General features: G+C 47.6%; 1 protein-coding gene across 1 annotated transcript; it reads left to right on the top strand.

Annotated features, from left to right (window-relative positions):
* Window positions 1-5,097: 5,097 nt before the first annotated feature.
* Window positions 5,098-25,029, top strand: LOC144113871 (tubulin beta-4 chain-like). Its single transcript, XM_077647243.1, has 8 exons — window positions 5,098-5,113; window positions 5,482-5,592; window positions 6,219-6,463; window positions 19,277-19,476; window positions 19,782-20,218; window positions 21,997-22,108; window positions 23,800-23,857; window positions 25,015-25,029. Exons 1-8 carry the CDS (start codon window positions 5,098-5,100, stop codon window positions 25,027-25,029), a joined length of 1,194 nt encoding a protein of 397 aa, XP_077503369.1.
* The last annotated feature ends 729 nt before the right edge of the window (window positions 25,030-25,758 follow it).

Below are 25,758 nucleotides of genomic sequence, written 5' to 3'. Positions count from 1 at the left end.
CCCGAAAGGATTTTGTGCCTACTGCCAACAACAAGGTACGAAGTCATTTTCTCTACTGTTGCCACAAATGAACAGTATTTAAGGGAGCCATGACAAAAATTAAGCTTTACCTCGATATTAGATTGTACTGCATTGGTAATGTGGTGCGTCGCACTTTTGCTATTGTAAAACAGGTGTGCGCCTTACACTTCCATGCATCCTGCCTTGAACATACCTCATCGTACACCAATCCCCGGACAGGAAAGGTGTTCGAAGTCCCTCTAAACGTGCCACACCTGCGTCTTGGGTCAGTGCCATCCTAATTCCCTGGCTGTCCCTCGTACCTGTCAAAGAAAGATGCCGTGCCAGCAAGGAGCTCCCCAGATGCCGAAAAAATGCGCCGGGAGGCAAATGTCTTGCTCGTGCTATTGAAGTGTCAGCAGCCTGCTATCGACAAGAACAAATGCAGTGCAAATTTTCATCTCTGCATGAAATGATGGAGCGCTTAAACGTCAAGTGTGTCCCGGTTGAATGGACTATTATTAATCACCCAAACTGTAGCATGTTCTTGAATATTGCAAATGAGAGTGCGCTGGTCCTACAGTGTTCTGTTACTGTTTTCGCATATCTTCGTATCACGGCGTGTTTTCACGGCAACTCAGTGAAACGTTTAGGAGATTTTGTCGTGCCTGACGAAATCGGTGACATCAATGTCCTACTTGACATATTAAATAAGCTACAGCAGATTTCTGACGACAAAGGTTCATCTGATGGCCTTACTGACCTGATAGTAAACCTCATGGAAAAGATTAAGGAAAGCGTCCGCAAAAACAGAAAGGACTCTGTTAAACTTCTGAGGGAACAAGTGTTGTTGCTTGAGAGTGACTGCAGTACTCATCTCAAACAATGGTGCTTGCTTGCATCTGCATACTATATCTCCTCATGCATACAAGTTTTTGAGGGGCTCTGGTTGTTTGACTTTGCCGCATCCGATTACCATTAGAAACACCTGCTCCTCTTTCCACCTATCACCTGATAACGAATCAGGTGATCAGAATTTTCTTAAATACATTGGCCAGAGGTTTAATAAATTGAAATCGCATGAGAGTGCTGTTACTTTAATGGCAGACGAGATTCACGCTCAGCCATTTATGGACTTCACGATGCCGCATAAGGTGAGGATTATTTACCCACATCTAGACGATGCAACGCGACCCATGTTTTACATCATTGACGCTGTGTAACTGTTAAAGTGTGCTAGAAATAATTGGCTTAACTAAAGAAATCCTAAAGCCAACTTTTATTTTCCTATGTTTAACCTCACTGACAATTCCGTCCACCCTGACATTATACAGTGGGCATCATTCAAGGATCTCAGAAAGCTTCACAAACTTGAATCTTCTCAGCTCTTGAAGTACAGTTATAGGCTGCCTTCGAAGGCTTTAAACCCAAGCAATTTACAAAGGCAAAATGTTAAACTAGCCTTACAGGTTTTCAACATCTTTGGGGCTGAAGCCTTCGACATGCACTGCGATTTTCCTGTACTTTCACGTGCGAAAGAAACTGCCAACTTCATCAGAATAATTATTCATTGGTGGATGGTAGTTAATGTGAAGATGCCACACAAGGGCTATCACTATCGCGACGTATACGAAGAGCCAATTTCATCGTTGAATGATGACCCCAAGCTATCCTTTTTGAAAGCCTTCAAAATCTTGCTTGACGTATGGAAATTTTATAAACACGACAATTGCACGCCACAAAGGAAACTTTTAATGCTCTGTGGCATTCAGCATATGCTCTACTTGAATTCTCAAAGTATTGCGTCTATGAGCTCGGTTTTAAGTACGTGCTACTCGGAAAAGTGCAAACAGACGGCCTAGAGAAGAGGTTTCTTCAGAACAGACAAATGGCTGGCGGTAACTACCACATCAGCATCCGACAGCTTCACGAGTGCGAAGGCAGAATTCGCCTCCAAGACACGCTTCCTGTGATGTGCGCCGGTGACTTCAGCGACGATGAGGTCGGTTGTTTGTCAAGTGCTGCACATTCCTTCAAAATTGCTGAGTTCACAGAAGGTCTGAACAGTTTGAGTTCACGCGCGCCTGTGTTTGGCTATGTAGGTGCTTATGTGCTCATTCTGTAATGAAAGCCCTGAACTGCGATTTCTGCCGAGAGCAGCTTGTTATGGACTGCGAAACAACAGAACATGATGATGCCGATGTTCACTCTTTGGTATCTAGTTTGAATCGAGGCAGGCTTGAATTCCCAAGTGCATGTGTCGTCACTGTCGTGATGCACACCGGGGTAATTGTAAAAAAAGCTATTACAACCAGAGAATGCCACAATGTTTCTCCAACACAAAAACCAGAGGAATGTTGTTCAACAACTGGTTATCAAATCGCTGCCAGAGTTTGGCGACCTTGTGACATGCTTGAATGGGCACGTCAAAAAGTATGCTTTTTTCTCGCACGCCACAAGCCTGGTCCAACACTCCATGTTAGCATGCGCTAGCTGCAAAAAATATCACTGTAATTTTTTACTTACTAAAGTTAACTTTTTGGTTACCAGTTTACTACTGGGAACAAAAGCTTCCCAGACGAGAGTTCTAGGAAAAACGTTTATTGTAGATCCACCTCGCTACCCAGTCGCCTGATATTGTATGAAGGCATTAAAGGGACTATGCAATGAATAAAAAGTCACTTGTAAATGTTTTCAATGCTTAGAAATGATGCTAAGAAGCATTCACACAAAGTATGAGTCTTCAGAACTGAGCCAGCAATTTATTATGAACTTTTAAAAATCGTGTTTTTCAAAATTCGCGGGCCGATTGGTGTACTCGCAGTGACCAATTTTGGAACTAAAATCGTGGAACAAAGACGTCACTGTACCATGACGTCGCCAGGCCACCACACACTCTCATTCGCTGGAGCCACGGCAGCCACGACGTCACGGGCACACTTCCGGTAGCCGTAAAGATCACCTTCTCGTGCCGCCGCGCGACCCTCTCGCACAAGAGCGAGCCAGGGCATTGCCTTCGCGCATATGGTTTCAATTTTCCTCTGCAGCCTCCGTCGGGAGTTCCGGAGCCACTCGCACGGCTATTCGTGGGCACGCATAGGGCTAGATGCCCATCGCGGCCGTAAAAACGAGCAAACGCGGTTCGTGTTCTCGCCTGCGCTGACGATGTGGGCCCTCGCCATTACACAGAAGTTCCGTATGGTGTTTGGCGGCAATGCTAGTTTTGGGAAATTTCCGAGGTGTCGTTCTGGACCGCGGGGCACGAATTATCTGCAGAGCTGATGATCTGCAGTGTTGGGGAACGCCGCAAAAGTAGGATCCTCACCGCTCGCCAGAGGTTGTAGAAATATACAACCAATAGGAAATGCGTGGAACGAGCTGCAGCTGCCCATAGCTACCAAAAAACGTGCAGTAATTGATTTACCCCTCGAAGTGACGGCATTATCAGAAACCCGGTGGCGGCCTGAAGAAGCCGAGCATCTGGTCGAAAGATGCTTTTGTGACCATTAAAAAACTATTGAATCACCGGCGGTGCTGACGTTCGAAGCCAGTACGTCCTGTGTATACGGGGCATATGCTGTATGCTACCAGGCCCTCACTGCGATTTTTGAACAGGAACTCCGATTTCGCGAAACCAATGAGTGCACTTTTTGGGGACGTCCTCATCTCGTTTTTATACGTAAATATTTGTTTCATTTCTGACTTCCTTCCACCAGGAGTCCGATCCCTTTTATTTGGATTACTCGCAGCCAACTTTGTTAAAATTGGACTGGATGTGACTGGAGGCAGTTCTGAAATGAGGTGCAAGAAATGAGGTGCATGTAAACGTACCACCTGTTGCAAAACTTCCTAGGCCGATGCACCCGTGGCCGGAATATGGTCACACGCGTACGGTTTCGTTCATTTCTTGGCGGGAACTTGTGAATGTCAGCGGAATTCGTCCTCGACATTTTAAACGGCAAATCTATATGCCGTATCAGAGATCACCGTAACACTGTTCGCGCGCACTAAGGCCACGGACGCCATGACCTGCGAACTGTCGCAACATGTGTGCATGGGACGCAGCAGCCGTCAGGCACGGCCGCCTTTGTTGGATACATGCGTCTGCTTATCTGAAAACAGCGCAACGGACGCGGACAATGACAGGAGTGGACACAAACTCAGCAGTATGCGTCCACTTTTGTCATTGTCCGCGTCCTTTTCGCCGTTTTAAGATATGAAGAGCCAACTAGACCGCACCTCTACCACTGTATGCTTATCTGAATTTGGAGATGATAGGCGTCTCGCACCCTGTGTTCTCTTCTAAGCATTTATCCATGTTTAAACGTTTTTCGCGCCAAAAGAACAAAAACAAAAAGGCATGCCGATAGCTTATTTCTCTTGATCGTTTCTTGCGGCAGAGGTGACGTGTTGGCGCAGGTACCATTCAGCGATTGGCTGAATTTTCTTTTTTTTTTGCTTTAGCTTGCCCTCATTAACGAAATGCTCTTGCTTGACTTGCGCGTGTTCTCGGCACCTGTAGATTCTCGTCCGCGAGGGGGCAATCCTGGGCAAGCGAGTAACGTAAATGATGGCGAATTTGAAACCCCGCCGTGGTGGCTCAGTGGTTAGTGCGATCGGCTGTTGGAATCGAGGACGCAGGTTCAATTCCAGCCGCGACGGCCGCGTTTCGGTGGATGCGAAATGGAAAAGACTCATGTGCTGTGCGATGTCAGTGTATGTTAAAGATCCCTGGGTGGTCCAATTTACTCCGTGCAGCTAAAGGCGTTTGGCTCTGCAGCAGCAGCTAGGCAGGAAAGGGACACGTCCTCAGCCCTAGCAACACCGCACCGTCTTTTCAACTCCCCATTTAACTACTCCGCTCTCATAACCCGAATAACGAAGAACGCACTCCACACGGCACGGGTACAAACGCCGTACTCTTTCCTTTTCGTGCTTAGCCCCTGCCTCATGAAAACCGACCGAAGCGACTGGCTTGAGGGGCTTTAAGAAGAGCATTCGCCGCTACATTCTTGAGTTTTAACAGACTATAGTTGTTTTTTTGGCACATTTCTTTCGACACATACTATTTCCTCATTGAAAATTTTGACGAGAAGCATGACGGACGAATACCGTATGTGTTCTAATAGCATACCTACTGTGCAAACGTAAGTTTTATCAAAGGGGCTGCGAATGCTGATCATGATGATAGCATCACAAACGCACTCCCAATGGTGCATGAGCGCTCGAAAACGTTCTGCTCTGTCGTGTAACGCAGCGGCATCGAAATGTTTTCGCCATTATGTCTATGTGCCTTTATGCGCATGCAGACATGCCCCATGTGGCGAACCCACAGTTCCCTGTTCGGTGGCGCTCGTCTGCTCCGCATGCGTTCAGCATTAGAAACTGCGTGGCAGACTCGCTGGCAATGTTCCAGTTCACGCAACGGTAGTAAAATACTGACGGCTGTAAAGAAAAAAAAACCTGGTTTGTATTTTTCAGGCGGCAAGTATGTTCCCCGTGCCATCCTCCTCGACTTGGAGATAGGAACCATGGACTCCGTCAGATCGGGACCTTTCAGTCAACTGTTCAGGCCCGACAATTTCATATTCGGTAAGCGTCTCTTTTAGCTTCATATCTCCGTTGCTGTTTTAGCATGTACTGATCAAGTTCAGCTCAACGTCATCAGCTGCACGTGTGTGCGCAAAGGTTCGTGGGGAGCCGGGCTTAATTCTAGCCGTCCCTAGCCGGAAGTTCCTTGCAGCAGCTGCTCTTAGCCCATCGTAGTGTTCGTTAGGTTCAGCCACAGCTTAGGGTTAACAAAGGTAACTCGATTTGCTCGTACCTGTGCTCAGAATCGGCATTCATAGTCGGCTGTATAATCTTGGCTGTTTCCACTCTTTCGGTGGAAAATTCGCTGCGTACAAAATACACGTGAACAGCAACTGAGGCGACCATTGCAACACGAAGCTTGCTGCCCTATGCGCCTGACATATGTTCCTGAGCGCTGAGTTTCCATCTTGAAATATGAAAAGTTATTTTATAAGGTCGGCGAATTTGATCTGAAGACCGCTTCACTATCATGCGACTGAAGAAAAACTCGCGTAGAAACAGGAAAGGTTTCAGCGCAAAGCGCCTTAGCGGCTACCTTTTTGGTCAACGCTTATTGGCTCAAAACAGCGGCTCCCAGCAGCGCGGGGATATGCAGGTGGCGTACATATGCGCGGTAACTTTCGCAGGCCAGAGCGGCGCCGGCAACAACTGGGCCAAGGGCCACTACACTGAGGGCGCCGAGTTGGTGGACTCCGTGCTGGACGTGGTGCGCAAGGAGGCCGAGAGCTGCGACTGCCTGCAGGGCTTCCAGCTGGCCCATTCCCTGGGCGGAGGCACCGGCTCCGGCATGGGCACGCTGCTCATCTCGAAGATCCGGGAGGAGTACCCGGACCGCATCATGAACACCTTCAGCGTCATGCCCTCCCCGAAGGTGAGCATTCGTCGTGACAGCTTCCGCGCCGCCGGCACGTGTCTTAAGCCAGGACAGCGTCAATACCAGCGAGACGCAAACTTTTGTGGAGGAAAAACGCTAAGCCGCCCGTGTGCTGTGCGATGTCAGTGCACGTTAAAGATCCCCAGGTGGTCGAAATTATGCCGGAGCCCTCCACTACGGCACCTCTTTCTTCTTTCACTCCCTCCCTCATCCCTTCCCTTACGGCGCGGTTCACGTGTCCAACGATATATGAGACAGATACTGCGCCATTTCCTTTCCCCAGAAAAACCAATTATTATTATTATTATTATTATTATTATTATTATTATTATTATTATTATTATTATTATTATTATTATTATTATTATTATTGTTATTATTATTATTATTAAACTGCCGTCAGATATGAAGGCTTCACCACGTCCGCATGTGGTGACCTCAGCGAGCTTCTTTCTTTCTTGATGTCTACCTACTACGGTGGTATCGAACACCGCACTCGCGCGTGAAGATGCGAGACTTTACGTCACCCACTGCTGCTGCCAAACGAATGGCGCGAAAACAGCTGCAGAGTGCAAGCGCACGACGGCTGTGACCTTAAAAGGACCATGAAATGGTATACACTGAGGTTAGGAAAAGCGCACGAGCGATCGCTATTCCATCACTCGTCACCGAACAGCAAAAAAAAATTATAAGCTAGCTTCATTAAAAGACTACAGACATGTAAATTTAGTTACGCGTTTTATTCTTCCATATGATGCTTTAGGCATTATAATACATGGATCATCGTCTGGTATTCGCATACAACCGCTAAATCACTGAGTACTGAATTCCTTCCCTCATGCTGTTTCGGTTTCATCAACCGAACGATGGTTGTGGCATGTAGTTCGACTTTAGATCATGTGAGGCACGAAAAAAACTGCAATATAAACGCTGACACGTAGTTTTAATTCACTGTAACGCTTAAACAAGCCTGCTTCAAGAGCTGGAATGAAAACAAACGACGTATCAGCAGTCATACTGCCGTTTTTTTCCTGCCTCACGATACTCCAAGTCCAACTACACGTCACAGCCATCGTTCGGTTGATGAAACCGAAACAGCATGAAAGAAGAAATTCAATTATATATTATTTATCAGTCGTAGGCGAAAACAACGCGGCGATACATGTATTTTAATGTCTAAAGCATCATTTGAAAGCAGAAAACATGCGAGCAAATTTTTGGTGTCTACAGCCCTTTAACACCGAAGATATCGGCGATTAAAAATGATGCTTCTTATCTTTCCTCAACTCTTACACAACGACGTGCCGAAAAAAAAATGGCTAGCGGTTTATCATTGCTAAGCACGAAATAGTGCGCGAAAGCATGGTGGGCCTCCCAAATTTTGAGGGTGGGCCAAACCTATTCTGGGGGTGTCGCATGTCGGTCCCGAACGTAGGTCAATTTTCAAATTTTAGGGGGTGGGCCAACTCTTATTTTTGGAGGTGGGCCAATTCCATTTCGAGACGAGGTGAAGCCTGTCTTCCACCTGAGCACAGCCAGATTCACCGGCAGTCGAATTCGGTCAAGGTCATTCGAAGGCAAATTTCGGGCGTCCTAACCATGTTTGGGACATTCTTCATGTGCCATATCAGGGCCGCCGTGGTGGCTGAGTGGTTATGGCGCTCGGCTGCTGGCCCGAAAGACGCGGGTTCGATCCCGGCCGCGGCGGTCGAATTCCGATGGAGGCGAAATTCTAGAGGTCCGTCTACTGTGCGACGCCAGTGCACGTTAAAGAACCCGAGGTGGTCGAAATCTCCGGAGCCCTTCACTACGGCGTCCCTCATAGCCTGAGTCGCTTTGGGACGTTAAACCCCCATACACAATATACACCATCATGTGCCATACCATGTGTTGCTGTCCTTACCCTGCAGGACCATCCCCAGAATTGAGCTTCATTGCCATGTACACCCATTTCCTTACTGAGTCTGGCTGAGTCTTCATTTTCTCCGCGTGAGACATCGTCGAAATCGTTAGGGGTTGGCTAGGATTGCTTTCGTGCTAACAGAAAACAGGTCGGGGCTGCGCAATCCCGCCCACGCCACCTGAGCATGCCCAATGGGCAGTGGGCGTCAGGCTGCCCAGTGACTGAGGAGCGGCTTAGTGTGCTAAGGCAAAGAATGCGAGGTGAGCTGTCGCCCTAGCAGACTGCGAGTCAGTGCGAGCAGCGATTTAAATAGAAATTGTAAATTATAGACATGCCGCACCATCATCATCACCATAAGCCTGACTAGGCCCACTGCAGGGCAAAGGCCTCTCCCATGTCTCTCCTATTAACCCTGTCTTTTGCCAGCTGCGGCCACCGTATTCCCGCAGACCTGCTGCATGTTTGCAAACAAACAAGGTGTCACTGCAGTCGCTAGCGGGCTCGCGGTAGGCTTGTAGGCGCGTTGTCGGTTTCTGCGAATCACCAAGTGGTTGTTGCTGTTGATGCTTTGAACTTAGTAATTTCTCGAAGTGCACAGGCTCGCGTTGACCACGTACAGCCTATTCAGAGATATTGTTTGGCACTGTGTGTTGTATATATGATCAGTTGCGAACAGAAAGCGTTGCTGCCGTTGATTTCTACGCTAGACGTGGAATAAAATAACCACTTTTTGACGCTCTGTACAAGCCGGAATAATTCCACTTCGGGATAGCAGTGAGGAGAAGCTCTGGCGTTGTTTCGGCGGAGCAGACGTGCGCTCACCGTCACTTGACACACGTGCCGCGCAGCGAGGCAAGTGGGGACAGCGTCGTGTCTCAGGTCTCCTCTGTCGCGTGTAAGCGCTGCTTTTCGCCACAAGATCATGCACCAACGAGGCCGATTTGTCACCTTATTAAAATGGCCAAACTGATCGGATTTTTTTGTGCAGTAGAAATTTAGAAAATTACGCTTTTTAGATGTGTGGGCGTCGAAGATTGAGCGAATCGCTCTTCTGGTGGCCTCGGCGCCTCCCGAATTCCACCGGTTTCCGACGACGGTGCACCACTATCTTAGTATCACTTGGAAGCGGAATGATCAGAAGATCAGAGGTTCCATTTATTGCAGTGCCTCATTTCTTTGACCAAAAGAAAAAGCTACGAGGGTGAACGAAGCCAACGAGAGAATAAACTTTAAGGTTGGTTTTCTCAGCTTTCACGTTTTCTACGATTGGCAACACTCATCCCTTCGTAATTTCGTAACGAATAAAAATAGAATGATTCTATTTGCTGCGAATGAATCCTGAGACGTTGATTTATTTATGGTTTTGTTTATGAAGGCTTAACGTCCCAAAGCAACTCAGGCTATGAGGGACGCCGTAGTGAAGGGCTCCAGAAATTTCGACCCCCTGGGCTTATTTATTTAACGTGCGCTGACATCGCGCAGTACACGGACCTCTAGAATTTCGCCTCCATCGAAATTCGACCGCGGCGGCTGGGATCGAATCCGCGTCTTTGGGGTCACCAGCTGAGCGCCATAACCACTGAACCACCGCGGTCCTGAGAGATTGAGTAGTGTAATAAATCTGACAATTTTTTGTACACATGCACTAGCATGTTGAAGTTATTTTTCTAAGAAATGTGTTCACGTAAATATGCATGCTAGAGTTTAACTTTTGTTTGCATACGTACTTTGCATAAAAAAAAGAACAGTAGCATCATCACACAAAGCAGGGCTTTGTGAACATGTTGGCATAAAAAATTTGCGCACTTTCTACTTAATTATTCCACACTCGATGACTTGACGACGGTGTTAATTATAATAACCCAACATCTGTACCAGCCAGCTGAAAGTAAAGCACAGCACTGAAATTAGCATAAAAAGTTCACAGTTGTGCCAAATTTGGTTACATCTCATGCATAAATAACGAAAATACTTTCAATTTCCCCGTCTCCTCTCAATCTCGCTGCATTGTTTCACCCGACAGTTTCTGTTAGTGTACCCCCTAAATGAAACGTTTGCATAGCCGCCGCGGTGGCTCAGTGGTTATGGCGCTCGGCTGCTAACCCCAAACACGTGGGTTCGACCTCGGCCGCGGCGGCGGTCGAATTTCGATGGAGGCGAAATTCTAGAGGCCCGTGTACTGTGCGATATCAGTGTATGTTAAAGAACCCCAGGTGGTCGAAATTTCCGGGGTGCTCCACTACGGCGTCCCTCATAGCCTGGGTCGCTTTGGAAAGTTAAAACTCCATAAACCAAACCAAACCAAACCGAAACATTTTCCTAGCAACGCAGGAGTCTGATTGAAAGACGCAGGGGCTCAAGCCGAAAAATTCCACTCGCCTGCAACTACGTGTGCTGGACGCAGCTTCGTGTGCTCTCATCTATTTGCGCTAGCTTTATGAGATACTTTGGAGGCCGTTGTCATGCGATGGCATGTCATGCGATGGCAAAAACGAAGACAAAAGCACGCTGCAACTCGGCCATATACCTGGGGTGAAGAAGAAGAAGAAGAAGAAGAAGAAGAAGAAGAAGAAGAAGAAGAAGAAGAAGAAGAAGAAGAAGATTCGCTCGGCCTCTCGGCACCTCTTGGCCACCGTGAGACGACCAGCTTGGCTCTGTTAGGAGGACATCGTTCGACCCAGTGGCGTTCGTCCTGTTCATCGCTGCCCCGACGGCTCTGCTCTGCTGGGAACGATCGGTTAAGTTTTGGGTGGCTGATTGTGGCATTTTCTCTCTGCGTCTTTGCGCGGTAAGGCAGTAAGCCCGGACTATGTCCACCCAGTCTCCCGGCCAGGGGAGTTCCCTCTGGTCGGCTTCTCTGTCACCTGATCTCCTACCGTTGGAAGCTTTTTTGCGCAGTGGTGTCGGCAGTATCCCTGTCGCGCTGGTGCCTAAGGATGGTGGTGCTATCAGGATGAACAACCCTGGTGCTGTTCGGGCTGCTCTCCAGTCGACTACTTCTCATTATGAGTCAATCTCAGAGGTTCGCCAGTTTGGACGTGGTGGGATTCTGTGCAGATCGCCAGACCTCGCCTGTGTAAGAGATTTACTAAACTCCTCATCCTTTGCCTCCCTTCGGGTAAGTTCTTTCATCCCTTCTCATCTGGCGTGCACGAAAGGTATTGTACGAGGTGTAGCCTCTTCCCTGTCTCCGGCAGAGACTCTTGAGCTTCTGTCGGCTGCAGGTGTTGTTGCTGTGCACCGCTGTAGCCGGGATGTAAACAACGTGCGGATGCCCACTGAATCAGTGATTGCTACCTTTGCCGGCACTTCCTGCCCCTCTGAAATCAAGGCATGGCCTCTAATTTTTCGGGTAGACCCATTATCATCTCGGCCTCTGCAGTGTAACAACTGCTGGCGTTATGGACATAGCGCTGGCGGTTGCAAATCCAACTTGAGGTGTTGCAACTGTGGGGATGGTCACGCAAAAAGCACCTGCACTGAGAAGAATGAGAAGCGTTGCCTTTGCGGTGGTGCGCACTCTGCAAACTACTCAAATTGTCCCTCTCGAGCTCAGGAAATTCAAATTCTGGAAATAATTGACAGGAAACGCTGTTCGCGCCGTGGCGCTATTTCAGAGGTCAAAGAACGTGCCCGCGGTTATGCCGGTGTGACCGCTCGGCAAGGTGTCATGCTAGACTCAACGCTGTCCCAGGAAATTGCGGCAGCTGCGGAGGCTTCGATGTCTAAAATGGTAGAAAAGATTGTCGCAAGTGTGTCGGAGTGCTTTACAAATGTTCTAGAGACTCAGATTACACATGCCGTGCAGGCTAGTTTGGCACCTCTTTCGACAATTCCCTCTCCTCTTATCCGGTCTCAAATTCCAGTAGCATCACAACCCCAGGAACAAACTTCTGTCCCTTCCGCTGTACCTACCTCGGGTACTTCGAGGGATGTTGATATAATGTATGATTCCGAGATGGTGGAGCCTGATGCGCGGCTTCTTAAGCGCAGTGGGTCCCCCATGTCTTATTCGTTGTCTTCTCAAGGCACCCAGCCCAAATCAAAGAAGAAGCAGCTTGGCACTAAACCAAAGGATACCATTTTGGAGCAGGCAGTTGCTGCTGCTAGACTTTCGCAACCATAGCGTCGTTGCGAGTTCTGCAGTGGAACTGTCGCTCTATTCTTTCCGCTTCCACAGATTTACACTGCCTTTCTACTCAGCTTAATCCGGATGTCATAATTCTGCAAGAAACGTGGCTTTCAACTGACAAACATTTTCATATCAAAAATTACCGGTCATTTCGCCTAGACCGCCAGTCAAGAGGCGGGGGTTTACTAACTTTAGTCTCTTCAAAATTTTGCCACAGGGCTGTGGTATCTCTTCAACAAATGTCTCCTGACTGTGAGATTTTGGCGATAGACTTTGTACTTCCTCGGTGCTCTCCATTTTCAATAGCAAATTGTTATTTCCCCAATGGAGTCCAGGATGATAGACCTCTGGATTTTTTACTCGTAAACTGTAAAAACTCAGTTCTCGTGGCTGGGGACTTCAATTCTCACCATGTGTCTTGGGGTTTTAGGACTAATTCATGCGGCAAGCGCCTTTGGGACTGGGTTTCTGATCGCAACCTGATGTGCTTAAATTCAGGATCGGCCACTTATCTTCGCTCACACACTCAATCTGTTTTAGATCTCACGTTCATTAGTCCTGGAATTGGCGTAACGAATTGGTCGACAGTTGATAGCGGCACTTCAAGTGATCATATACCTATTCATTTTGATATCATATGTCGTGTTACTCCGGCGTCTTCTCAGTTGCGGTCACATGTAAATTATGACAGATTTCAGACGGCGTTGCGCTCTGCCCTTGCTCCAGTGTCTAACATCGCCGAGGTCCACCAGTCAGCAAGCATATGTCTGGCTATTGAGGAAAGCCGTAAAAAGTCGGAGTTCCTGGTGAGGCCAATAAAAGGGAATTCTTCTAACTGGTGGAATGCGGACTGTACAAGAGATTACAGGCGGAGGAAGGCAGCATGGAAAAGCTTCTTCATAACCAATGTCCGAATAACTGGAGTGATTATAAATTTATTGCAGCCACCTTTAAACGCACAGTTTCTCGCGCAAAGGAAAAATATGACTCAGAACACTTCGATTATCTTTCAAAGGCGGACAACCGACGTGCACTATTCGGTTTTGTTCGGTCTAGGAAACAGCTCATGTCCTCTCATAATTTTCAGTCATTAGTTATGTCACCTGTAGAAGCTATCCAGGCGGTTGAATTAATAGCCACAGGCCTGCAAAAGCGGTTCTCGTCTTTACTACCTATGCGACCATTGTTGTTTGCACCAGTCGTACCAAATGATAATGCCTCACAAGTAAATCTATCAGAGCTTTCACAAGTTGTCCAGAGATTGCCAGCTGCTGCTACTGGCCCTGATGGTGTTACCACAAAGATGCTCAAGTTTCTATTTGAAGAGTCTCCCAACTCCTTATTGCACCTAATAAACTACTCTCTCAAACACGCTTGGATACCTTCTGAGGGGAAGCTGTCCAAGGTGATCCCTTTACTTAAAAATCAGGGTGGAGGCTATGAATTGGATAATATTAGACCAATTTCTTTAACATCAAACGTGGTAAAGTTGATAGAAAGGTTGTTACTAATTCGGGTGTCAGCCATTGTGGACCGCAAAAGTATACTCAGCCCGTGCCAACTCGGTTTCCGGCCACGGTGTTCGATATGGAATGTACATGCTGATCTTGAGAGCAGAATTCTCCTTGCTCGTCGTCAACGCCTGGTCGCGGCTTTGGTTACGTTAGATGTCGCCAAAGCTTACGACAGTGTAGAACACTCCATCCTGATACATAGGCTAATGTCTCTTCAATTTCCAGATTATATAGTTGCATGGATATCTGCATTTCTTCATAACAGGGAATTCTTTTGCGTCCATAGTGGTGTTCATTCAGAGAGGTACAGACAAACGCGAGGTGTACCGCAAGGAGCTGTTCTTTCTCCTGTGCTCTTTAATATTCTGTTAAGCTCAATTCCTCTCCACCGCCATGTACGCACTTACGTCTATGCGGACGACATTGCGTTTTTTGCTGCTGCGCCGGATATACATTCTCTGTATGGTCTGTTGCAGTCATATTTGAATACACTTGAGCACTGGTTGAGCGCATTACACCTGAAGTTAAATGTTGGCAAGTGCGCTACTCTTGTTTTCCCTCTATTCACTCGTGTAGTGGTCTCTCTCACTTGCCAGTTAAAAATAATACCGCAGGTTCAATCCCTAAAATACCTAGGGGTCATTCATGACAACAAACTCACCTGGCGACCTCACATTGACCATGTCGCGGCGAAAGGGGCTCGTGCCGTGGGCATGTTACGGAGATTATGTCATCACCGGTACGGCATGCGCAGAGATGCGCTATTAATGATCTACATAATGTATGTCAGGCCAATTTTAGAATTTGGATCAGTGTTGTTTTCAGGCTCGGCTACATATAAACTTCGCCCTCTCGTCCTTTTAGAGAGGGAAGCACTTCGCATGTGCCTCGGCCTTCCAAAATTTGTGGCTATCAATGTGCTGTACCTTGAAGCCCGCATTCCGTCTCTCTTATCACGACTTCAATTTTTAACTGTGCAAACTTACCTCAGGATCTATGAATCCCATTTCCACCGTTCCCAAAGCATTTTCTGTTCTCAGCCGACCTCCTTTTTTGGTGTCCCCTGGTCTCGTTTCAATTCCCCTCAGGTAGTGTTTGTGCAAAGACTACTTCAGCCTTTAGATGTAAACATTTATGATATCCTTCCTGCGCTTCGGAATGGGCCCACTATACACATTGTTTTCGACGACATATTCCCAAAAAATGCAAAACTTTTGCCACCGAGTATTCTAAATGGCCTTCTAGAAGATCATCTGAGGACCCTACCAACCGATATAGCAATACCCACTGATGCATCGCAATGCAATGAAAAAGCAGGTGTGGGAATATTTTGCTCCCATTTAGACTGGTCCTTTTCTCTGCGCCTTCCAGATTTCACCCCTATTTTTCAAGCAGAGTTTCTAGCAGTTGTACTTGCTCTACGCAAGCTAGACCCCTCTATTACAGCAGTTGCAGTAATTACTGATTCTTTATCTTTGTGTTCGTCCCTCGCTGCACAGGTTGACGGTCCCATTTTATCAACTTTCTTATCCCTACTTCCTCCGCATTTAAGCCTTGTTCATTTAGTATGGGTTCCCGGCCACAGCAGTGTGACAGTAAATGAGATTGCTGATAATCTCGCAAAGGCTTCCCTCAGCGGCTCCGTGTTCCAATCATCCCGGCTACAGCCTACATTACAGCATCTAGATTTCGGCGACGTGCGTTTTTAAGCACGCAAGACACATCACTTTTAACATCGGCGGATTATGAGCACCTTAAATATTATTGGAACAGGAAAATTTGTTGCTCTCGGCAGCTTGAAGTATCACTGATGAGGCTACGCTGCCGCATCCCCCCTCTAAATTTCTATTTACACAAGTCGGGTTTGGCGCTCTCTCCCCTTTGTGCATTTTGCCGTGAGCCAAAATCTATTGAACATTTTTGGCTGTATTGTCGCCGATTCAACTAACTGAGAAAAAGGTTGCTGGAGGAGCCCTTGCAGCATCTTGGCCTTAGTTTGAGCAGCCCGCTCTTGCTATCATTTGGCGCCACCACATTTGGGTTCAGCCACAGATCTGTTTGCACCGCTGTTCAAAATTTCCTGATAGAATCACACCGACTGCCTTGCTAAGTGTTTCAACCTTTTCTTTTCTATCAATTATTACATTTTGACTAAATCATTAATATTTAATCACTCTCTTTATTATTATTCTTAAAATTTTAAAATCAAAACACTCATCCCTTTTCTGTTCATGACAAAAAATTCACCGGTGTTATGCTCTCACGTGCTTTTCCTTTTTGTTAACTGCGTTCAGGTGAATAGCAACCCGATTCTTGGCCGATCCCCCAGTGTGGGTATGTGCCATCTTTTGAGAGGCTAACAACAACAACAACAACAACAACTCGGCAAAGAAGAAGAAAGGGCCCTTCTTTTCTTTTTAATCACTCGTAAATTTCACCCAAGGCAAAATAGCTTGGCACCATTTACCCTGTTCTATGGGGTCTCCCCACTGAACCCTGGCCAATCCCCCGTCGTGGGTATGTGCCATGTCACGAAGGCAACAACAACAACGGCCCTTAGTGTCCATTGTGCTGATACGACCCGACGCTGTTCTACGGCTGTTCTATGTCGCCTCCCGCTTCATCTGGCCTCGCTGCTGAAGCGTGTCTTGGTGCTGCTGATCCTATAAACTCCTGGTGAGGCCGTTCCGCGAGTGGGGGATTTGGCCAGGTTTTTTCCCTTTTGGATGTAGGCTTCATGTTTCTTAGGCTTACGGACATGGCTATGTCTTCCTCGGGGAGAGGTCCGGTAGCCTGGTTCGCCAGTTTGCCTAAATTCTTTTTGCCAAGCGTATCCCTGTGGCTCTGGTCCCTGTAGGAGATGGTTTAATTAAGATCAAAAACTCTCATATGATCCAGGAGCAGCTGAAGGCAGCGACCATTCGATATCTTGAGATTTCCGAGGTTCGACCATTTGCCAAAAGAAGAATTCTGTGCAAATCACCTGATTTACGTTTTTAATGTCTTTGGAGCCTGTTCCTGAATTGGCTAGCCCTATATTTACAACGAACCCATCTCTATTCTTTGGTAATTTTTGGCCTAGGTATAAGCTTCCTCAGGTTGTGTTCACTAATTCCCTGCTGTCAAAAATTTCTGTATCAATAAATTCTGTAGTATCAGTTAACCACCGCCGGGCTGATACTGTAGTCCCCTTTGACGACACCCTCCCAAGGAATGCTAAGAATCTGCCTGCAAATGTTTTAAATGGGCTTATTAAGGAGTGTCTGGATAATTTCCCTAACCATACTGCCGTTTTTACAGACGCCTCCCAGAAAAATGAAAAAGCAGCCATTGGCATTTACTCAAGGGCTCTTGAACAGAGTTATTCATTTCGGGCTCCTGACTATACCCCTATTTTTGTCGCCGAGTTTCTGGCCATTGAGTTGGCCTTAATAAGGAATCCCTGCAGTATCTCTCAGGTTGTTATACTTTCAGACAGCCTTTCCGTCTTGATAGTGCTCGAAAAATCGAGAGATACTCCTATGAGCCGTTCCCTTCAATTTCTTGTTCCACCACATATTAGAAAAGTACGCTTTCACTGGGTCCCTGGGCACTGTGGCATTGCTTCTGATGAGAGCGTTTATTTTTATTGCAAAGTCCGCCCTTGGTGGACCTATTGTCCCGTTCGCCCCTAATACTGTCTACTTGACTGCAGCCAGCGTCTCCAGTACTTGAGCCATGAGCCTCTCCTTGCTGCAGCGAATTTTGAACACCTGGCATTTCCTTGGAGTGCGCGGATGTGCAGTTCAAGGCAATGTGAAGTGTCCACGACCCTACTGCGCTGCAGAATACCGAGACTAAATCTCTACTTATGTCGATCAGGGATATTTCTGACCACCCTATCTGAGTCTTTGGCGAAATTGAGTCCATAGATCAATTTTCCTCTTTGCGGTTAACTTCTCGCCGTACAGCTTACTTAGAGATCCCCTCGCTCGACGGGGGCTTGCTCTATTTATTCCGATTCTCCTCTCCTTCGGGGCAAGCGCCAAGGGATATGCATTGAAACCAGTGTGCGATTTTATTCACGAATATATAAGTGCATCAGGTAGATTCCTCTGCTAGAATGAGAATTCCCTGCTTTTTCATTTCCGTTTTTTTTTTAATATTGATTTTTAATCAATATTCGAGTCTAGGTCACAAAATTATCCAATTACACCACTCCCTGGCCATGAGTGCGTTTGTATCAGCATTGCACCCTGGCCAATCCCCCGCCGTGGGTATGTGCCATTAAGCCTGAGGTCATCATCATCGTCATCAACTTGGGCAATGCGATCGCGGCTGCTTCTTTCCAAACAAGCTTCGCGATCATGCACCGCCTCATGAAACAGCTTATGACATATGATGCAGTGAAAAAGCACTTGGCTTTTAGCACACGTACAGAAACATGCCAACGTGGCCGTGCAAAAACGACACAATTTAGCAGACTTCTTTCTACACAGACCAAGTAATTATGTCGGCCATATTAAGAAATGGTCTGAAGTGAATATTAAGTGCCATGAACGCGGCTTTATATGATCGTATAACTTCCACACACGTTTAAACATTATCTGCTATCAACAAAAGACCGCATTCCTTGGTGGTGATTCAGCCTGTCAGCGCCCAGTGAACACCAAAACGGCTCGACGTGATAATTACGTGCGCAGACATTTGTGTTTTTTTTCCCTTAAGCAATTATAAGCGTACTATGCTGATGTTCAGGAGAATGAACGCAACTCCCCAGCTACGAAGTACATTGCCTGGAAGCGGCGATCGAGGCCCAGACTTCGCGCTTTACTACCGTGGCCCATTCCTTAATGCGGTATCTATCAGCGAGAAACATATCGAGGCGCGGGCATGATGCAGTTGCGCAGTCCCGCCAGCAGCTGCAGCAGCTGGTTGGCACGGGCAGGCGGAACCTATTTTGCCTGCCGTGCCAAAGGCGCTACTGACATCAGCGCCACCGCATCTGCATGACGTCGGGGCGTGAAGGAGGTGTGTGTAGGGTCCACGCAGAGCTTTTGAATTTGACTCGAATTAATACTGACAAAGGCCACCTCTACTGATCGCGGCCCTAGAATTTGACCATCAAAATAATTTCTTGTCCCTTTAATGCTCGACAATGGTAGCGAGAAATCGAAGAATCACAGTGCTTAAAAATGAGAAAATTTTTCTTGTGCATAGATGTGGTAGGCTTTGCACCACGTCGACAGAAAGTGCGAATTCAAGCGCATTCAAAACTGCAGGTCTCCGACACCGTCGTCGATTCCTACAACGCCACCTTGTCCGTGCACCAGCTGGTGGAGAACACCGACGAAACCTACTGCATTGACAACGAGGCGCTTTACGACATCTGCTTCCGAACCCTGAAGCTCACCACTCCCACATACGGGGACCTCAACCACCTGGTTTCTGTCACAATGTCCGGAGTCACAACATGCCTCAGGTGACGAAGCTTTCTTTTCTCCGGGATCGTAGTCTATTACTGTCACTCGACATCTGAATATGCGAAGGTGTAGTGAGTGGCACCGATCACTGCCGTCGACGAATGGCCTGATGCCCACAATGGCCACAGGCGCTTAGGCCTGCAAACTACTTCACCACACCTGAAGAGGGAATAGCTTGTGTTGTGTATAACTTCGTAGCACAATTGGGGACATGAATGGCGCGGCGCCTGCAGGCCCTTGTTCGCGGTGCTTAACGCAAAAAAAAAACAGTCTTAAAGCAACTTAAGTAACCATACACACGCAGGTTTCCCGGCCAGCTGAACGCTGACCTGCGCAAACTGGCTGTCAACATGGTGCCCTTCCCGCGTCTGCACTTCTTCATGCCCGGCTTCGCACCACTCACGTCCCGAGGCAGCCAACAGTACAGGGCGCTGACCGTGCCAGAGTTGACGCAGCAGATGTTCGACGCCAAGAACATGATGGCCGCCTGCGACCCCCGCCACGGCCGCTACCTGACGGTAGCCACCATCTTCCGCGGCCGCATGAGCATGAAGGAGGTCGACGAACAGATGCTTAACGTCCAGAACAAGAACTCGAGCTACTTTGTCGAGTGGATCCCGAACAACGTCAAGACCGCCGTCTGCGACATCCCACTCCGTGGCCTCAAGATGTCTGCGACGTTCATCGGGAACAGCACGGCCATTCAGGAGCTGTTCAAGCGCATTTCAGAACAATTCACTGGTCAGTCATTTATCAGAATTGCTCGAATTACATTCTACTCACACCACAGCATGCAGTTCACACGTACAATCTGCAGTTGCATAGAGCGCCTACTTCATCGTTCAAGGGCTACTTTGGGATTATTATTTTTTTTAATCTTAAGGTGGCGCTCCCGTAATATTGCTTAAAGCCCTCTCTGTTCGTTGCAATCTGTTGTTAATAGAACTGTGAGTAAAACAATCATCAAAGAGCAAAAAGCAGAAAACCTAAACCAAAACAGGGGGGTGTGTTGGATGCGGTGTTCTTTTGTGACAAAGATGACGTCACAAACAGTGTCGGCAAAACTTTTGTACGCGCATTTCACTGACAAACCACAAGCTGCAAGGAACGACCCCGTTCATTAAACATCTCAGATGACAAGCGCGACATTTCCCTGTTCACCAAGTGCAGACCGTGTATCAAGGAGGGGTAATGTTTCCGACGTTACAAATTTAGCAGTGCCCGTAAAAATCACTCATAAAGAGGTAACGAAGCGGCCACCTTTAAAGAGACTCTGAGGACAAATTCAAGTTGGCCTGTATGGAAATGTAGCAGCGTTCTAATTGCGAAAGACACTTTTATCACTAAAAAACGGAGCTTCTACGACTAAGGCTAGGCGAAAGGGAAAGAGATGGGCATTTGTTCCCGTGCCGTGGGGAGTGAGCTACCTCAGACCTAGAGTCACTCTACTCAGACCTAGATACCCTACACAATCTCTAGAACTTCCCCTATTCAACCCTGCGCTCCTCTAACCCGAACAGTGGACAACCCAAACGGGGACAAAGGTCCGTCCCCTTCCCTAGCCAGGTAAAGGTCAAAAAATGAAATACAGATGCCGCCATCACCGACCGTTTTTGCAAGCAAACTACAGTGCTTCAAGAGTTTTCTTCCTTTTTTTTTTGTTTTTTGGTCGTGGATCCCTGAGGCTAGTCTACATGGCTATTCACTAAGCGGTGGTCACGAATTTCGCGTGTCTAGACGTCACGAGTTTGAATCGAGAAGCGGGAAAATTTTTAAATCCAATTTTCTCGACATAATGCGTATTTTGTTGCCGGATAAACATCTACATACCCCATAAAGAGCCGAAAATCGATTTTTACTAGAAGCAAATGTCGGATGTAGTTACGCCATTTAGATGGCGAGCGTGTGTGAGCACTCCCTCCTCACGCTAATCCGCGCCGCCGCTCAGCATACAAAAGAAAACTTGGATTATTCCACTTCTGTTGCAAGTTTAGGCAGGCCTATTTTTGGACGCCATCGCTCAATCCGATCCTCATGATCGAGAAAGGCGCTTTTTGAAATCGGATACTCAGGAATTATGGACAAAAGTATTTTTAAGCGGGAAGCCGTTCATGAACGCAGTTTTCTCGTATAATGCAAGATTTCACTAAAACAATCAGTATATCCGCAGATCACCCGAGGCAGTCTCTTAGTTTTTTTTCCATTCACGTTTTCGCTATCTTCAAAAGCGTTCCGGTGCGATCGCTGGAAACACTTTAAAAGGAAGATTTTGCTACATATCAGAATAATGGACCATTACCTTCAATATTTCTTTAACAGTGTCTTACAATTTTCCAATTTTCGAAATTTTTGCCGGAGAAAGCTGGACTTGTTGGCGCAGAAACAAAAATCCGAACAGCTGGTTAACTTGGTGGAAATAATTCGGACGGATAGAATTGAACTAGCTGTATAAGTTCCGCTGCAATTCGTGAAAGCCTACAAAAACAACTAATATTCGTGGTGCCCTTCTTAATTTGCAGCCATGTTCCACCGCAAGGCCTTCTTGCACTGGTACACTGGGGAAGGCATGGACGAAATGGAATTCACCGAAGCAGAGTCCAACATGAATGACCTGGTGTCCGAGTACCAGCAGTACCAGGAGGCCACAGCCGACGACGAGGGAGAGTTCGACGACGAGGACGCCCTCGCCGACACTGCCTGAGACACCGCTACCGAAATTCCCATTTGGCTTGCAGAGTTCCGATAAAATAAACGATGTATATTAGGCAAGCCAGGCTACTGGCCATGGCGAGCATTTGGTTTTATTAGAAAAAAAAATTGTTTGGTGTGACGCAACACGAAACGATATATATTCGCAATAAAGTCCCAGCATGAGTTGGAAATAACGGCGAGAGCAAGGCTGTTCTATCACTTGGAGGCGTGTAAGCTCCTGTTCTTGTTGCTTGGCAAAAAGAGGGCGCCGCTACTGATGGTGACAGCGCTCCATAGCGCCACAACGAATGCAAGTATGCTGGCGCTACCAACGCGTACGAGGACGGCTTAAAGAAGCCTCGGAGACGTTGCATGTTATATACAATTAGCAGCTGATCATCAATTTAACCGTAGGTGAAATCTCCGCGACGTGCGGCACGAAGCGCGGTGGTTGCACCATGTGCTCGTACACTGATATTGGGAGGGGGTGGAGGATGTTCGCCCCCAATCCTCAAAGCGAGAGGAAATTTTATACAGGAAAACCATGCTGAACTCAATGTAGTTTTACAAAAAAAAGTCGAAGAAATGCATGATTCAAACGGACCCCCCCCCCCCCAACCGCCCTCTCCAAGAGTGACCCATATCCACGCCCGGTACCGGTGGACCATCAGAACAGAGTTGGATTAAATGCTTCAACGGTTGTTTTCTCATTAATGCGTTTGACCAGCGCAGCTGTTGAACGCTTTCGCTATTGAGTGTAGACCATGGTGTAAGAAAATATTCTTACACCACGGTGCAGAAACTCCACCAGCACCTGTGCGGAGCGCGCTCGAACGGCTATTGGGTGTTCGCGGTGACGTACACGCGGTAGGGTCAAGACCAATTTCCCAATCATCTCATCTCACAAAATCTGAGCACCAGGCCAGGGTAAAATTAGAGACCGATGGGTACGCGGCGGCAGGGGGTCGAATCCCGCACCTCCCGCAAACAAGGCGGATGGCATGCGCTAGGGCACCGCTACGGTGCACGCCACAAGTGAGCTTCCCTGTAATTAAGAGACTGCTCGAACACGGAGTCCATAACACATTACAAGAACTTCGAGAGGCCCACATACAAGCCCAGAACCTTTGATTAGGTGCTGCCGGACGACACATACTCAATCAGCAATAGGCCTGCATCACTATCTCCGCAAACAATACATCACTAAGAACACTCCCTACCCAGATCTGCACTTCGATCCATGTCAAACCATTACCGAGGAACATGCACCCCCACCGTAATCAAGGTCGGAGAAAGGCGCGCGAGGCAGCGCGACATAAATGGTATGGGGATGCGTTTGGGTGGATGCCACCTGCGATGAGCATGGAGTCACTGCGGTTGTCCGCAACCCCCACATAGCCTCCCTAACTTTCGAGCTTCCTTCAGGCACCACCCCTGAGGGAGCCGAGAAGACCGCTATTGCTCTGGCATACACAAATGTCGGTTACATCATCAGTGAGTCAAAAACAGCCATTCCAAACTATGCCAGGAACAGGGTTCACCACCCTGCACAATCCCTGGTGCACCCCCCCCCCCCACCTATTCTAACGCGCTGAGCTCATATGAATGCTTGCGCACTTGGGAAATCCCAGCAACGAGGCCGCCGACTCCTTAGCCCGAGAGTCTAGAAGTCGGGCACAGGCGGACCTCGTGGGGAATTTCTCGAAGGAGCGTATGCACTCGCTTGCTGAGCTCACCACAAACTCCCGCGCTGAGCGCCCTCATCTCCCGCCACCCCACCCATCCCTTACTACCGCAAAGAAATCAGTCTGGCGTCCCCTGCAGACGCACACGCTACCTACACCAGCCCATCTCTATAAATTTAAGCCGGTACCCCCATATGCACCTTGTGCTCCCGCCCCAAGACCACCTTGCACACATCCTCCCGTCATGCCCGGCGTCCCCTCCCCCCGCCGGGCTGGTGCCTCTCCGAACCTGGGAGGACTAGGACACCTCGTTGCGGTCAACGGACCTGACCAGGCAGAAGATCGTCGTCAGCCAGGCACCGCGTCACAAGAATGGATGCATTGTATTCTTGCTTCTAGGTCATAGATAAGCTTACCTATCGCCATTTTTCCTACACTGAATTATCGATATACCGGTATATCAACTATTTCGTGAACCCCTTCGAGTTTCATAATCCAGGTTCGACTGTAATATTTTATTTACGAACACAAATAAAGTGACCCGTTAGAGTGGCTTTGGCGTTCAACACCTGATCCCAAGGTCCTGGGTTCGATCCCGTCCGTGGCGGCCGCATTTCGATGTAGGCGAAATAAAAAAACGCCCGTGTGCTGTGCGATGTCGTTGTATGTTAAGGAATTCCATGTGGTCTAATATCCGAAGCCCTCCACTACGGCGTCCCTCATCGCTCGTGTACGAACAACAATTCACAAATCGAGCGCTGAAAATGTGCGTCGCATGCAGCATCAGGCCGAACTGATCCTCTTTATGAGTGGCAGCTCTAAGTGGTTTAACAGAGTATACTGGGGGGCCCGTCCATATGCTACGTTTTCGTTTATATTAGCTCTAAGTGGGCCACATGCAAGAATATCTGGTGCGGATCCAATTGGACTTATTTTTGGAAATGTGGCGGAGAGTTTGAAGTTTGCTTCACTTCTGCCACCGGTTGGCCCGGTATATTGCACTACCTCCGCAATCGGCCTTGTCTTCAAAGCGTCTTTACTATCCCGTCTTTCTATCCCATCTTTCAACTCTCCTACTATCTGCACGTGGTAGCGATAGTGGCTCGGCTAGAGCCAGTGAGCAGGCCTGTGCACTTTCCTTTTTTCTTCCTGGCAACACAGACAGACAAACCATAGGGACAGGAACTGCCGTAACGTTTATGCCTATGATTTGTGTGTCGTGCATGCTCGCCTGCGGCCTACTTGGAGCTGCCACTTGATTAGGAAGCCAGCGGTTAACCTTTCTATAAGTGTTCCAGTTGGAATGTCCCTCCTATTCCATTTGAAGCTTGCAATTGGTTCCAATAATGGGAAATTTTCCGATTGGAAGCAAACAATTTGTTTTGTGTGGGCCGGCATTACAATTGGACGCTCCAACTGGCCTTCCAATGGGTTCACAATATACATGGGAGGGCACAGCCAATTTTAATGGCCGCCTTCTTAGATTCTAGAAGCCGAAACTATGCCGCCATTTCGTCCCCTGACGTCATACGGGGGAGAATTAAGGTATAGGAGTACACAATCAATTTTAATGGCTGCCATATTGAATTCGCGAAACCGAAACTATGCCGCCTTTTCGTCTCCTGACGTCATACTCGCATAGTTCCACCTGGATCATTCCACGCCAAACATCCCAGGCGTTGCGCTCGACCATCTCCAATTTGTTCAAAAAATTCGTGGAAACATCGTAATGTGTGTAATGAAAGCCTGAAGCATTTTTGCCTAAAAAATTTATTCGTGAAGTGAGGGCAGATTGAATATTCAGAAAAAATGAGAAAACAGGCACTGCTAAATAAGCAAAATTTTAGAAAACACTCCAAAAAGTTTTTCATTGACATTTGCACAGATTCTGTCTTTCGATACAAT

The sequence above is a fragment of the Amblyomma americanum genome, chromosome 1 (genome assembly GCF_052857255.1).
Source record: "Amblyomma americanum isolate KBUSLIRL-KWMA chromosome 1, ASM5285725v1, whole genome shotgun sequence".
In the NCBI taxonomy this organism is placed as follows: domain Eukaryota; kingdom Metazoa; phylum Arthropoda; class Arachnida; order Ixodida; family Ixodidae; genus Amblyomma; species Amblyomma americanum.
The sequence above is the reverse complement of the archived record's forward strand: the minus strand, read 5'-3'. Positions and strand labels throughout refer to the sequence as shown.

Coding starts and splice junctions, on each gene's coding strand:
- LOC144113871 (XM_077647243.1), top strand. Junction 19,477..19,781: donor GGAGTCACAACATGCCTCAG/GTGACGAAGCTT, acceptor ATACACACGCAG/GTTTCCCGGCCAGCTGAACG. Junction 22,109..23,799: donor CTGGTGTCCGAGTACCAGCA/GTACCAGGAGGC, acceptor GGGAAATCCCAG/CAACGAGGCCGCCGACTCCT.